Source organism: Cryptomeria japonica, chromosome 8 (assembly GCF_030272615.1).
Source record: "Cryptomeria japonica chromosome 8, Sugi_1.0, whole genome shotgun sequence".
Taxonomy (NCBI): Eukaryota; Viridiplantae; Streptophyta; class Pinopsida; order Cupressales; family Cupressaceae; genus Cryptomeria; species Cryptomeria japonica.
Window position 1 is genome coordinate 2,637,399 of NC_081412.1, and position 12,579 is coordinate 2,649,977.

The 12,579-nt window shown below is 38.0% G+C and overlaps 1 protein-coding gene across 2 annotated transcripts in view; it reads right to left on the reverse strand.

Annotated features, from left to right (window-relative positions):
• LOC131028873 (protein ALTERED PHOSPHATE STARVATION RESPONSE 1) overlaps nucleotides 1–1,665 on the reverse strand; it is a 33,389-nt gene extending 31,724 nt beyond the window's left edge. Inside the window, exon 1 of one of the 2 annotated variants that reach the window (XM_057959246.2) lies at nucleotides 625–1,665. In XM_057959246.2, the coding sequence (XP_057815229.1) occupies nucleotides 625–1,342 (718 nt within the window). In that variant the 5' untranslated portion in view covers nucleotides 1,343–1,665. The remainder of the gene's footprint in view (nucleotides 1–624) is intronic. The other variant, XM_057959245.2, reaches the window with a different exon arrangement.
• Between the last annotated feature and the right edge of the window lie 10,914 nt (nucleotides 1,666–12,579).

The window sequence follows — 12,579 nt, forward strand, 5'->3', positions numbered from 1 at the left end:
TTGCCTTCTCCAATTATAGACACTTTTAGATATTTGTTTACAAAAGACACCTTCATCAATTGATTTGTGGGAAATTAGTATATGAGAAAATTAAAAAATTTGAAGAACTTCTCAACTAGGTCTTTAGTCCACAAGTGAAGTTGTGTGGCTCACAAAAAACTCAAAAGGGGCCAGTTTCTACTTAATATAAAGATCCTGCACCTTGCAAGGTGAGACTGAGATTAAAACCGAGACCAAAACAATGTGACACAATAAAAAACAATAATATCCAAATCAGATAAACGGTCCCTGAAGTTACAAATATTCAATACAATTTGAAAATCGGACGTTCATTCCATCTAAATTTATTTAAAAATTTTGAGATTTTCATTGTGTCTAAAATTAGTACAGATGCACCAGATATCAATGAGATTTATCTCGTCACCTCATCATATTTAACCAATTGACTAATTTTAGAGGAATGAAGATTTATCTCGTGACCTCATCCCATTTAACCAATTGACTAATTTTAGAGGATTTAAACCTCTCTCTCTACACTAAATCAAAGGACGCCTCATACAGGAATTTTCCAATTAAAAAAATAGCAAAGTGGCAAAAGGTAAGGTAGTCCTTTTAAAAAAATACCTGTGTCATCATCCATATGCTCATCATCCTCTACATGGCCATCCAAAGCAACCTCGTCCTCACTGATCTGCCTGATCTCCGATTTAGAATGCATTGCATCTTCCCCCGTCTCCACCTCCTCTACGGTAGGCGCATTGTGACCCGAATTGTACGTGTTATGAGAGAATACGTCAAAGAAATCCCATGTCCTATCTTGTGCCGGTGGAGGAGGAGGTGGGGGATTGTCCACCCTTGGCAGAGGAGGAGGAGGAGGGCGGGTGGCTGGTGTTTCAACGGGATTCTCCTCCCTCTCAGCCTCCTCTTCTGTATCCTCCTCATCCTCCCTAATAGTAGACTTCCGTGGAGGACTACTAATCATCTTAGCCGCCGCCGCCTCCGCCGACGCCTCCTGCAGTGCAATGGGCGGCATGCTGATCGACCTTTTAATCGGCCCCGAATCCAGAAACCTTGTCGGCGAGGGAAACGGAAGCGGTGGCGGAGCCAGCGGCGGGTCGAGAATCTGAGGGTGCGCAGGAACCCCCGGAGCTCTTATCTCTGTCGTTTCCCCCTGCCCGTAATCATTCAACGCCGCTCCCGTGTTCTTCAGCAGCGTTATGTAAGAGGAATGAGCAGCGGCAAAAGCGTTGCGCGCAGTAACTGCATCTTTCATGGTCTGCTTCCGCTGCTTGCATCTGAACACACACTCTTCATTATCTATTTTAGACTGCGTACACCCCATCAAAACCACAGTAAAAACCCTGATCTTTCTCCCTCATACACTAATACTTCTCTTATGTACTGTAACCCTACTTTTTCTTTCACAATGGAAACCCTTGCTTTCTTCTCTTCCTTCTGCCCTACGATCTGCCCGTCTGATTTTCTCTTTTTTTTCTCTTGCTGCGTAGATTTTGAAATATGCCGAAAGCTCGTGGCACAAAAGCACAACGGACACAAAACAGACAATTATTGCCCCTGTTGCCAGGCGCACTTACTGGTACACTCTACAGCCTTTTTTTTCTTTTAAAATGCATCTGCAACTCTTTACCAACATAAGGAATTAATTTCAATTGCATAAAAGTGACAAAAGGGCCTCCTACTTTGACCACCTACCCTTTATTTTTGTAAGGGAATAAAACCTTTTTCCACATAAATCTAGGCCACCTAAACAAATTTAAACAATAAACAATAGTGTTATTTAATGAGAAATATTTGAGACATTAGATTTTTGCATTAGATTTTTGCAGTATATAATGATAGTTATCGTATTTCTCATTCAACTCTGTGTGAGTTTTTATTTGCGTCAACGTTTCATATCACATTCTATGATCCATCTTTCACATTCTATGATGATGCCAATAAAAGCTCAGACAATTGAATCGAGAAACACAACAACTATGATTAGTATTTGTTTTTTGGTATTGTAATCGAAATATTGATTAATATAGTATAAATTTGATATGAAGAAAATATTAGAAAAAATATTATTTACACTTATCTTGTTATTTGATAGTATCTTAGTTTCTATCTTCTTTTTTTAAAAGCTAATAAAATTATGTTTAATATAATCAATGTATACTACAAACAATGTAAAATTCATATAAGAACACTAATTTGCTGCAATAAAAAGACTAGATTAATAATTTAATCCTCATAGCAACAAAAACAAGCATTAAAAAACTCTTCTAAGTAAAAAGTTTATTAAAGCTATTAAGATTTAAGAATTAAATTAAATTGAAAAACTTATATATTGTTTTTAACATCTACATAACAATATAGATATCTATTTTTTATTAATATACTAAGACTAGCATACTTGTTAAATTTCAAAAACATTGCAATGGTGCTGAAGAATGAAGAACCATTCCAATGTTTCATAAAGATTGATGTCTATTTTTGTTTCATTGGAAGATGCACTTAGCAAAATCCACCACCTTTGTGATTCTAGGGTCAAGAGGAACTCTTGATGCATAAATGTCATCTGTTGAGAGCTTTTTGTACAAAGTGTAATTTTGTATCCAACAAACATAGAAGCGCTCCTTAAATAATGGAATTTAATAGATCTCTTGACATATTAAATAAAATAAAATAAATAACAAAGAGCATGATGAAAAGAAACTATAAGTTTTCTCCTTAAAAATGTTGCTTTGTTAAATAGCACACAAGAACTTCATGCAAATAAGATAGTAAAGAAATGTCTTCACCTCTATGAAAATAGAAAGAAAAAAAAGCTAAAGCTAAAGCAAATATTTAGTGTTCCAATGTTTTGCCTCTTCAAAATATCTCATATGCTTCTTCTTTTTTCTAAGGAATAAATTAAGTTGATACAAATTGTCATTTCAATTCTTTTTCTTGCAAAAACACCTTAATTTTTCTTCTTTATTTCCATTGAAAAATGTGGAAAATAGAACCAAAAAAATGCAAAGCTTTTCCATTTCATTTTTTAATCACTAAAATACCTTAAACTTTCTTGATTTCTTTGAAAAAAGGGACAATTAATTGTATTGAATTTTACCTTTTCACTTGCCAAAGCATTTTAAGTTTTCTTCATGTTAATGATACGAATATAATAAACTTTGCATTAATATCAAGTCATCCTTAGTCTTTTTATTTCATAAGAGTGTCAATATATTCATTGGCCTATTGTTGTTAAATGCAAAATAGATCGAACTTTTAGGATCAACCTTGTGAAAAATTGCAATATAAAGATGATTGATTTGTAAGCTAGTATTCTTGAATTATGTATATCAAAAAATTAGACTGTTTAGATTGATGTTGTAGCATATGGGAAACTATTTTAAAATAGAATCGTTTTAGAAAAGGTATTATGGTGCTCTCCTAAAATTTAGAAAAGTTAAGGTTTTTAGTCACTCAAGGCCCATTTAAATGTTAATTATGATCATACTCGAGAAATATTAACTAACTTTCTTCATTCATAATTGAGAGTTAATAAACAAACCATCTTTCACTCTATGACTTTAATTGTCACGTATTGGATCAGACTTTCAATCACAAAGTAAAATATGAAATATACAATAGAAAATTAAGGATCTCAATGGAGGGATCAAACTAAAATATCAAAAAAATTATATTGGTGTTCAAATATTGGAGTGGATAATTTTTTCTATTTTAAAGTCTTTGATGGTTATTTGGTCATTGGATGGGTTTCAAGATGCAATGAGCCTTGGCCATCACATGTCTCGTAACATGAGAGCAAAATTTTATATAATTGTTGTGTGAGGGAAAATCGTGCTCGAATGTAGAAGATTAAAATGCCTGCAATGACAACCAAGCAAACACAATTAGCTCAAACACCTCAAGATTAGGATGTTGAAAAGAAAGGAAATGAAGTATAAAAACATAAACAAAAGAATGCAAACTCCATTTTCGATCTTTGATTTGATTATCCCATGGTAAGATGTGTGCTCATTGATGCAACAACTACTCGATATTGCTACATGATGTGATTATGGTGATTGGATTCAAGATATGAGGATTGGATGCTATGAAGTGGGGATGAAATTAGGCATTATGACAATATGAATGTGCTAATGGTGAGAGAAATCTTGCATTATAATGATGTATTGTAAAGAAGGTGGAGGAGTTGAAAAAACTGCATAATAACAATGCATTGCATAAAAGGTGGAGGATTTGATTGAAAAAGAGGAGGGATTAAATAGGAGAAGGGAGGAGAGAAAGGGATTGGAAAATGAGACACTTGTGGCAATCCAAGGAATGACAAGTGGAACAAGATTCCACGCATGTGTCTCAAAAGGGAAAGAAAAAGTGTCCAAAAGAGGGACACATGTCTTGGGGAGGAAAGACATGTGTCCTCAAGGACACATGGCTCTTTTGGGAGGAAGCCACCCAAGAATAGGATCAATTTCCTAATATTAAGGAAATTAGGTAATATGTGTGTGCACACACATGTGAGGGGAGGTTAGGATAAGTTTAGTTTGGGGAGATAACGTTGGTTAGAACCCATGGGTTAGATTGAAGGTTAGGTTAGAAGGGAGTTAGTTAGGTAGTTAGAAGTTAGGAGACGTGCTCTAAATAGGATATTTGAATTTAAATAATTCAAATAAAAGGAGGAAAAGGAAGAATTAATTAACTGGTTTAATTAATTCATGGATTTGGAAAAGAGGGGAATTAATTAATAGGATTAATTAATTCAAAGAATTGGAAGGGGAGATTTAATTAATTAGATTAATTAATTCGAGGGGTGGGCTTAATTAATTGAGATATTTAATTAATTAAATGGCTAAAGGGAATAAATTTGACTAAATTAATTAGCCGAATTTAAGTGTCTACATTTTGCCCCTCTTCACGGTGGTGCTAGAATAGTGTCGGTGCGAAGACAATAAGACAATTGCAAGAGAAGAAAAAAGGAAGGGGGAGCAAGAAAATGCCTCAGGTGGACAAAGGAATGGGTAGGGATGCCCACTCGAGAGGGTGCATGAGGAGAAAGGACCAAGCAGCGTCTCGAAAGAAACATTGCCCCAACGGATAGGATGAAAATCAAGAAGAGTGGGAAGAGAAGAGAATGCAAATGCGGTGGAGATGAAGATGGAAACATCATGGAGCACAAGCACCTACAAAAACAGAATGTCATGTACCGCTTATTTTGATTTAGCAATGTCTATGAGTCACAAAGGTATAAGGAACCAAGGTGGAATTTCATAGCCAATGCATGGACTGGCACAAATAAATAGACACATGAGCTAATCTAGCACCACACAAAGTTACAGTGACCCACCCTGCAGGCAACAGTGCTAGAAGAACCCCAAACAAAAGATATGCCCTAGTGTAACATGAGATAATAGAGACCTCGTGAGGGTACAACAAAGAGCACATCCAAAAGACACGCCAAGCAAAACCAAAAGCAACAAGATCGCATCCTAAGCCTTGTTATTCCTAGCGCACCATAATATAAGGGATCGTGGCGACCAAGAGGAAACAAGACCCAAGGAGCTTAAAAAGATAAACAAAGATAAAAAAAGAATCACAGTCAACACAAGTATCTCAGATATCTTTTTGTCAAAAGATGATGATTGACTAGGAAGGATACATCCCAATGATGTTGTCTGGTTTCAAGAAGGATACATCCTGTATAAGACAAAGATGATCAAAATGTCTGGTTTCAGGAAGGATACATCATGTATAAGACAAAGATGATCAAAATGTCTGGTTTCAGGAAGGATACATCCTGTATAAGACTAAGATAGATCAAAATGTCTAGTTTTAGGAAGGCTACATCTTGTATAAGACAAATGATAGATGACAGATGGATGGATAAGACAAAAGGTACTTGATACGATCACGAGGACAAAAATGCTCAAAGATGATTGTTGAAGAACCAACTGATGATCTCGAAGGATCGGAGTGACACGTGAAGCTATGTATAACGACACCTATTTACAAGATGTACAAGAGATATGAATGATGGAGGGAGATCCAAGGACGTGCATGATTTTGCCCTAATCAAGAGGAAAAGCGATGAGAGATTAATGATTGATTGATTGGATCAAGTCTTGCAGCAAGGTTGGGAACAAGACCAAGGATACAATTGGATGATTCGATTAGTGCTTGACCTTGGATAGCTAAGAAAGATGGATAAGATTTGCATGTGATGGTGGATTGTGAGGAGAAGACAAATTGATTGGAATGTGGGTACCATGGGATACTGGATGCAGAGAAAAGGTGGATGTGATGGATATGCAGACAAGTTGATTGGATGGATGACATTGGATTGCGTGGGGGTATCCTAGAGCTAGATACCAATGACAAGGGAGGAAAGAGGTGATGGAATGATATGAGAGGAGGGATGAAAGGATGGGGGATAGGATGAAAAGGGTAGGAGATGAAAGCAGTGTGGATGTGGCCAGGAGATGAAATGATGAGGGATGAAGGGATGGAGGTAGATGAGGATTGGAGGAGGAACAAGTTATAGATGAAGGGATGGAGGAACTGGGAGGTCCAAGAATTGGTGGAGTATCAAGTTATGGATGAAGAGATGGAGGAACAAGGAGATGAGGATTGGTGGATGGATGGATAAGATAAGATGGATGGCAAGAGGATAGGAAGTTGAGGGAAGTGGATGGAAGATAGAGTGATGGGTGATGAAGACCACAAAGATGTGCGAAAGGATTACATGGAAGGGAGGAAGGATGGGTGCATAAGCAGGACAATAGAGAAAAATCATGATAGGGAAACGAAGGCCAAGAGGTGTCTAAAGCATGTATACATGGTGACCTTTTCTTTTTAATCAAGATCCCAAGGAGGATAGATGAAGTGAACTTGATAGGATATGATGGGTATAGTAGATAGATGGAGTGGAGGGCGAAATGGCTAGATGGCTAGAAGAACTTGCCCCCAAGTGCGGGGAGAAAAAGGATGAGGGGAATTATGCACGACGCTTATTTGTCAGGTTTTCATCATGGTACTTGTCCAAGGCGCTTGTTTGCCAAGTTTTCACCATTGGACAAATTTTTCTCTTTCTTTTTTTTATCGTCATTTTTTTTTTTGTATTTTCCAATTTTTGGGAGGAAATTCATGGATAGAGATGGATGGGGATAATGGATTTGGAAGATAGGTGATAAGGGAGATGGATGGAGGACTCAAGCATCAAGTTTCATATGAAGGTAATAGGAGCCCATTTGGAGTGATCATTAGATGATGGTACAACTTTATTAGGAATGTGAGGATTATGCAAAGGCTTGGATTAGATGGTTTTGATGGGGAATGCATGTGGTGGAAGGGATATGATAGTGGAAAGTGTTTGGATGGAATGAGGGAAAGTGAGTGTACGATTGGGGGGGGGTGTTCTCAGGACCAACATTGGCATGTGTTGTGGAGGAAGTGGGATGAGTGGAGGGGAGATGGAAGTAGCATGTGGATATGATGGAGGAATTATGATACAGAGCTTTGGGACATAGGTACCCAAAATAGACTTAGGATATGGAGGGGGAGAATGTTTAGCTGGTGGACTAGCAAATTTGGAGGCCACTGCAAGTTCTTCTTTTAGATGCACTAATTCTTTTCGCTTTGGGATCCACATTGTTTTTTCTTTTTCTTTAATGGCCCTTTGTGGCATGTGGGATTCGTTGCATTATTGTATCGAGTTTTCCTTTACTGGAACGTGTCTTTTTGAGTGGACATGATCATTTTCAGATTGTTGTGGATGTGTAGCTTTATGCATTTTTTAATTGGCATCCAAATTACTGCTAGTAGCATTGGAGGGAATGTGTGAAGGTGTAGGAGATGACGGGAATATGGATGAAGTCATGGATGTAGGATGTTGGATGGAACGAGGGGATATGTGCCTTTGTTGATCCTAATTAGGAATGAAAGGAGTAGGAGGTTTATGATTGGTGATGGAGATATGAGATTTGTGTATGGAGGGACGAGTAGGAAAAGATGGAGGATGGGATTTTGGGATACGGGGGCCCAAAATAGATTTTTCATCTGGGGAATGTATGAAGGTGGATTTTGGAATATAGGGACCCAAAATGGATTTAGAGGATGAAGGAGGAAGGTGGATGGTTGTTTTAGATTTATATGATGGAGCAGGGGGGATGGCGATAAATGATATGGAGGAACGGTGGGGAGATGCAATGGTGTGTTTGGAAGAAATACTTGGATTATGCATTAGTTGTACCGACATTTTTATTTGAAGTGCCTTGGGATGTGTAACTGAGACCATGAGATCCTAGATGTGCTTTGACATGGACGAGCTCCAAAATACCTTGCTCATGTAGGCCTAAACCTTTTCTTTGATAGTTCATTTTTTTGAGCATTTTATCTAAAGTATGATACTTGTTCTCTGGGTAACAAGATGCAAGTCCTTTATCAGATGGAGGAGAATGGGTGGTATATATGAGATGTTCTTCTGTTGTGAGTGAACTGCCATGGATGAATGTAAGCGAACCAAGGGGATAAGATGATGCTAGTGGGATGGTTTGGATAGGAGGAAATGGAGGATCAAGAGGTGAAGTATATGGGATGGGACGATCTTGACTTGGAATAGGGGATGATAGAGGATCTTGAGATGAAGGGGATGGAATGGTAGGATCTTGACTTGGATCAAGAATTTTTTGAACATGCTCTAGAAAAAGATCTTGGAATGATGGGATTAGCGTGGATGGTGTGACGAGGGGTGAGTGGGTAGAATATTCAAATGAGATGGAATGAATGACATAAGGTTCAATGACTTGGGTGGATGGACTTGATGGAAAGATGTGAGGTTATTCAATTAGGATAGCTGGAGTGGATGGATGGATGGACGAGAGGTTCCTCAACTAGGATAGATGGAGTGGATGGAAGAATGGGAGGTTCATTAACTGGGGTAGATGGAGTGGATGGAAGAATGGGAGGTTCATCAACTGGGAGAGATGGAGTGGATGGAAGGGTGTGAGATTCATCAACTGGGAGAGATGGAGTGGATGGAAGGACGGGAGATTCATTGGATTGAGTTTGAATGATGGTAGAATTAGGTGAGGGGGATTGTGTTTGGATGGTGTTAATGGATGGGATGGTTTTGATAGTTTTAGGAGGTGGGAGAGGAATGATAGGTGTGGTAATTGGAAGTGAAGTTGGTGGATTGGGATAAGATGGGGTGGATTAAGGTAGGATGGTGCATATGAAGATCTTTTGATGCACGATGGAATAGAAGATGACAGATTGAGATAGGATGAAGTGGATGGTGGGTTGGGATAAGATGAGGTGGATGAAGGTGGAGAAGGTAAGATGAAGTGGATGGTAAGTTGAGATAGGATGAAGGATTGTGACTGGTGTCACTCACTAATTGATGAATGTTTGTCACAATAATGGATGAAGGCGGTGCTTGTAGATAATTGAATCGTGGTTGTAAAACAACAGGTTGCGATCTCACTTGAGTTTGATATTGTGGAGCACTCATTGGACGAGTGGGGGCACAAATGATAATGGCATTATGTAATTCATACCCCCAGTCATAGCATGAGTGACAAATGATGGCGGATTAGGATTAGATGAAGGATTGAGATAATATGAAAGATTAGAATCAGATGGAGAATTTAGATAAGATGGAAGATTAGAACCAAATGGAGAAGTGAGATAAGATGGGAGATTAGAATTGGATGCAGAAGTGAGATAAGATGGGAGTTTAGAATTGGATGAAGAATTTAGATAAAATGGAGGATTGGAATTGGATGAAGAATTTAGATAAAATGGAGGATTAGAATAGGATGTAGAATTTAGATAAGATGGAGGACTATGATTAGGGATTGTGTAATGGATTTGGGGATGATGAGATGGTGGATTTGGATAAGGGATGTAAGTGGTAGTGTTGTGAGGAAAAGATGGAGGTTGGGATAGGACCTGGGAATAAGATGGAGGTGTGGATGATGCATACAAGAGATATGTGGATGTGAGATATGACGAAGTTGTGGGTGGAAGACGTGATGGATTTCCCTTGTCAAAGGCGTGATGAGGATTATGAGTGGATGCGCATGGAGGAATGGTAGAGTAGCTAGGATGAACAATTGGATTTTGGTATCTAACACTTGGTGCAAAGCTTGCTAATGATAAGGGCATCCATATTTTCAATTTTATGATCGTCTTGATCAACCATACTCTCACCATCATCAGAATGGGATGCAGTGGAAGAAAATGAAGGACAACCAAACTCATCATAATAAAATTGTGACGTGATGATTAGTTGATGAGTTGGAGGGATGAAAGATGGAAATGGATGATAGACCAAAATAGGACGAATGACAAGCTCAGACTAGGATGGGGACTTACTTTGAAGAAGTTGGAAAGAGGATGGAGTTTGATGTTTGATGTTCACTCTCTGACTCAGGAAGAAGGCAATGATGACACAAATTGGGAGACGAGGGATGATGATGGACGATAATGATGACGCAAGCTAGAAATGAGAATCAAGATCTGATTAGCAATGTTTGTTTGGAATGAGGAACCAAAGTTATGACTTCTAATTGAGATGATAAAAGTTTGATTATGTAAGTCAAAAACCTTAGAGGATGATAGTAACGATGCAAGATTTGGAATATATGACAAGGTAATGACTTAGCAATTGCGATGATGAAAGCCTGATTTCATGAGTCAAAGACCTTAGTAGACGATAGTGATGACACAAGTTTGAAACAGATGACAAGGTAATGACTTAGAAACTGTGATGACAAAAGTTTGATTATGTAAGTCAAAGACCTTAGTAGACGATAGTGACGATGTCAGATTTGAAATGAGACCAAGATGAGTTGATTTGACACTTAACCTAAGTAAATTTCCAAGAGCAAAGGGACAATTAGCACAAAATTGATAGATCAAAAGGATAAGTGTTGAAGGACAAGACAAAGCTAGGACCTAGTGACATGAGATTGTTTGATGTTTTGAGTTGATATTTGACAAAGATTATTTTGACACCAAACACGAAAAAAATGCAAGTATGATAATGAAAAGCAAATATGCACTTCCTAGGATAGTCAAAGATGATACTTGTTGAATCCCCTAACCATAAAATACCACATCCAATAGGATAGATAGAAGCTTGGCAGCACTGGCTCCACCCTTGGCACACACTTCTTGGGCATGCCAAGCTTCGAATTTCTAGAGATCCGAAAATCTAGAGAAATTTTCTTTCAATTAGGGGGTATATGAGGGGTGTCTTCGGCATATGTGTATCACAATGCCTGAGCCAACAAGTAGAAGGATTGAGGCCACTATAATATTGGTTCATAGTAATTTTCCGATAGGTCTAGTTCAACAACAATTTCGCGAAGCAGGCCACTTAAGGCTCTAATTGAGCTTATCGGTGAAGAGAAGGCCTCCACATACGATGAACTCACTCAACACTTTGGTCGTTTGACCAAGTATTTGTATATCATCTAGAAAAACACTGCTCGAGGTCGTGCTAGGAGAGATGTTATCCCCAATGTGCCCCTGTTTTGAAACACTCCCTCGAGGTGATGAGGCCCCCAAGAGGTTATTCTCTCATAAAGATAAAAATGGGCGTCGTTAATTACCTTTCTCATCACCCAAGTCTCGTGAAGGCGAGGGGAGAGGATAATAGGTGTAACTATCAGTCCACCCTATGAGTGCACAAGTGTGCCAAAAATGAAAGACACTATTTATTTTAATCCCACATAGAAGTTGTTTACTCTAAAAAGAAAACACACTCCTAAGTTACTCATGCAAAACAAACCGTTAGAAGTTTTCAGATTTGTCTTTGACCGTTCAAAACACCCCTGCAAGCAAAATGATTAGAAGTTTTAATGTAAGTCTTTGGCCGATCGAAACGTCTCTATTATCCTTGCCACATGTTGTAGACAAACCATTAGTAGCATAAGTCAAAATTACATCATCAATTTTTTATTTTTTTGGGGGGGGATTTTCTAAAATTAGAAACCTGTTTTAAATGGAAACCTGCCAGATTTAGAAACCTTCTAAAAATGGCAACCTGCCAAAAATAAAAACTTGCCAAATTTAGAAATCTACTAAAATGGCAACCTGCTAAAAATGACAACCCACTAAAAATAGAACCCCGCTAAAAATGGCAACATGCTAAAAATAGTAACCTGCTAAAAACGTAAACCTGCTAAAAATGGCAACCTACTAAAAATGGAAATCTGCTAAAAACAACAACTTGCTAAAAATAGAAACCTGTTAGAAATAGAAACCTATCAAATTTAGAAACCTGCTAAAAATGGCAACCTACAAATATGATCAAATCGACCCGTGAAGTGGGTCAAACCGGGCATGCTAGAAAATGTGTGAGGGAAAATCGTGCTCAAATGTAGAAGATTGAAATACCTGCAATGACAACCAAGCAAACACAATTAGCTCAAACACGTCAAGATTAGGATGTTGAAAAGAAAGCAAATGAAGTATAAAAACATAAACAAAAGAATGCAAACTCCATTTTCAATCTTTGATTTGATTATCCCGTGGTAAGATGTGTGCTCATTGACGCAACAGTTG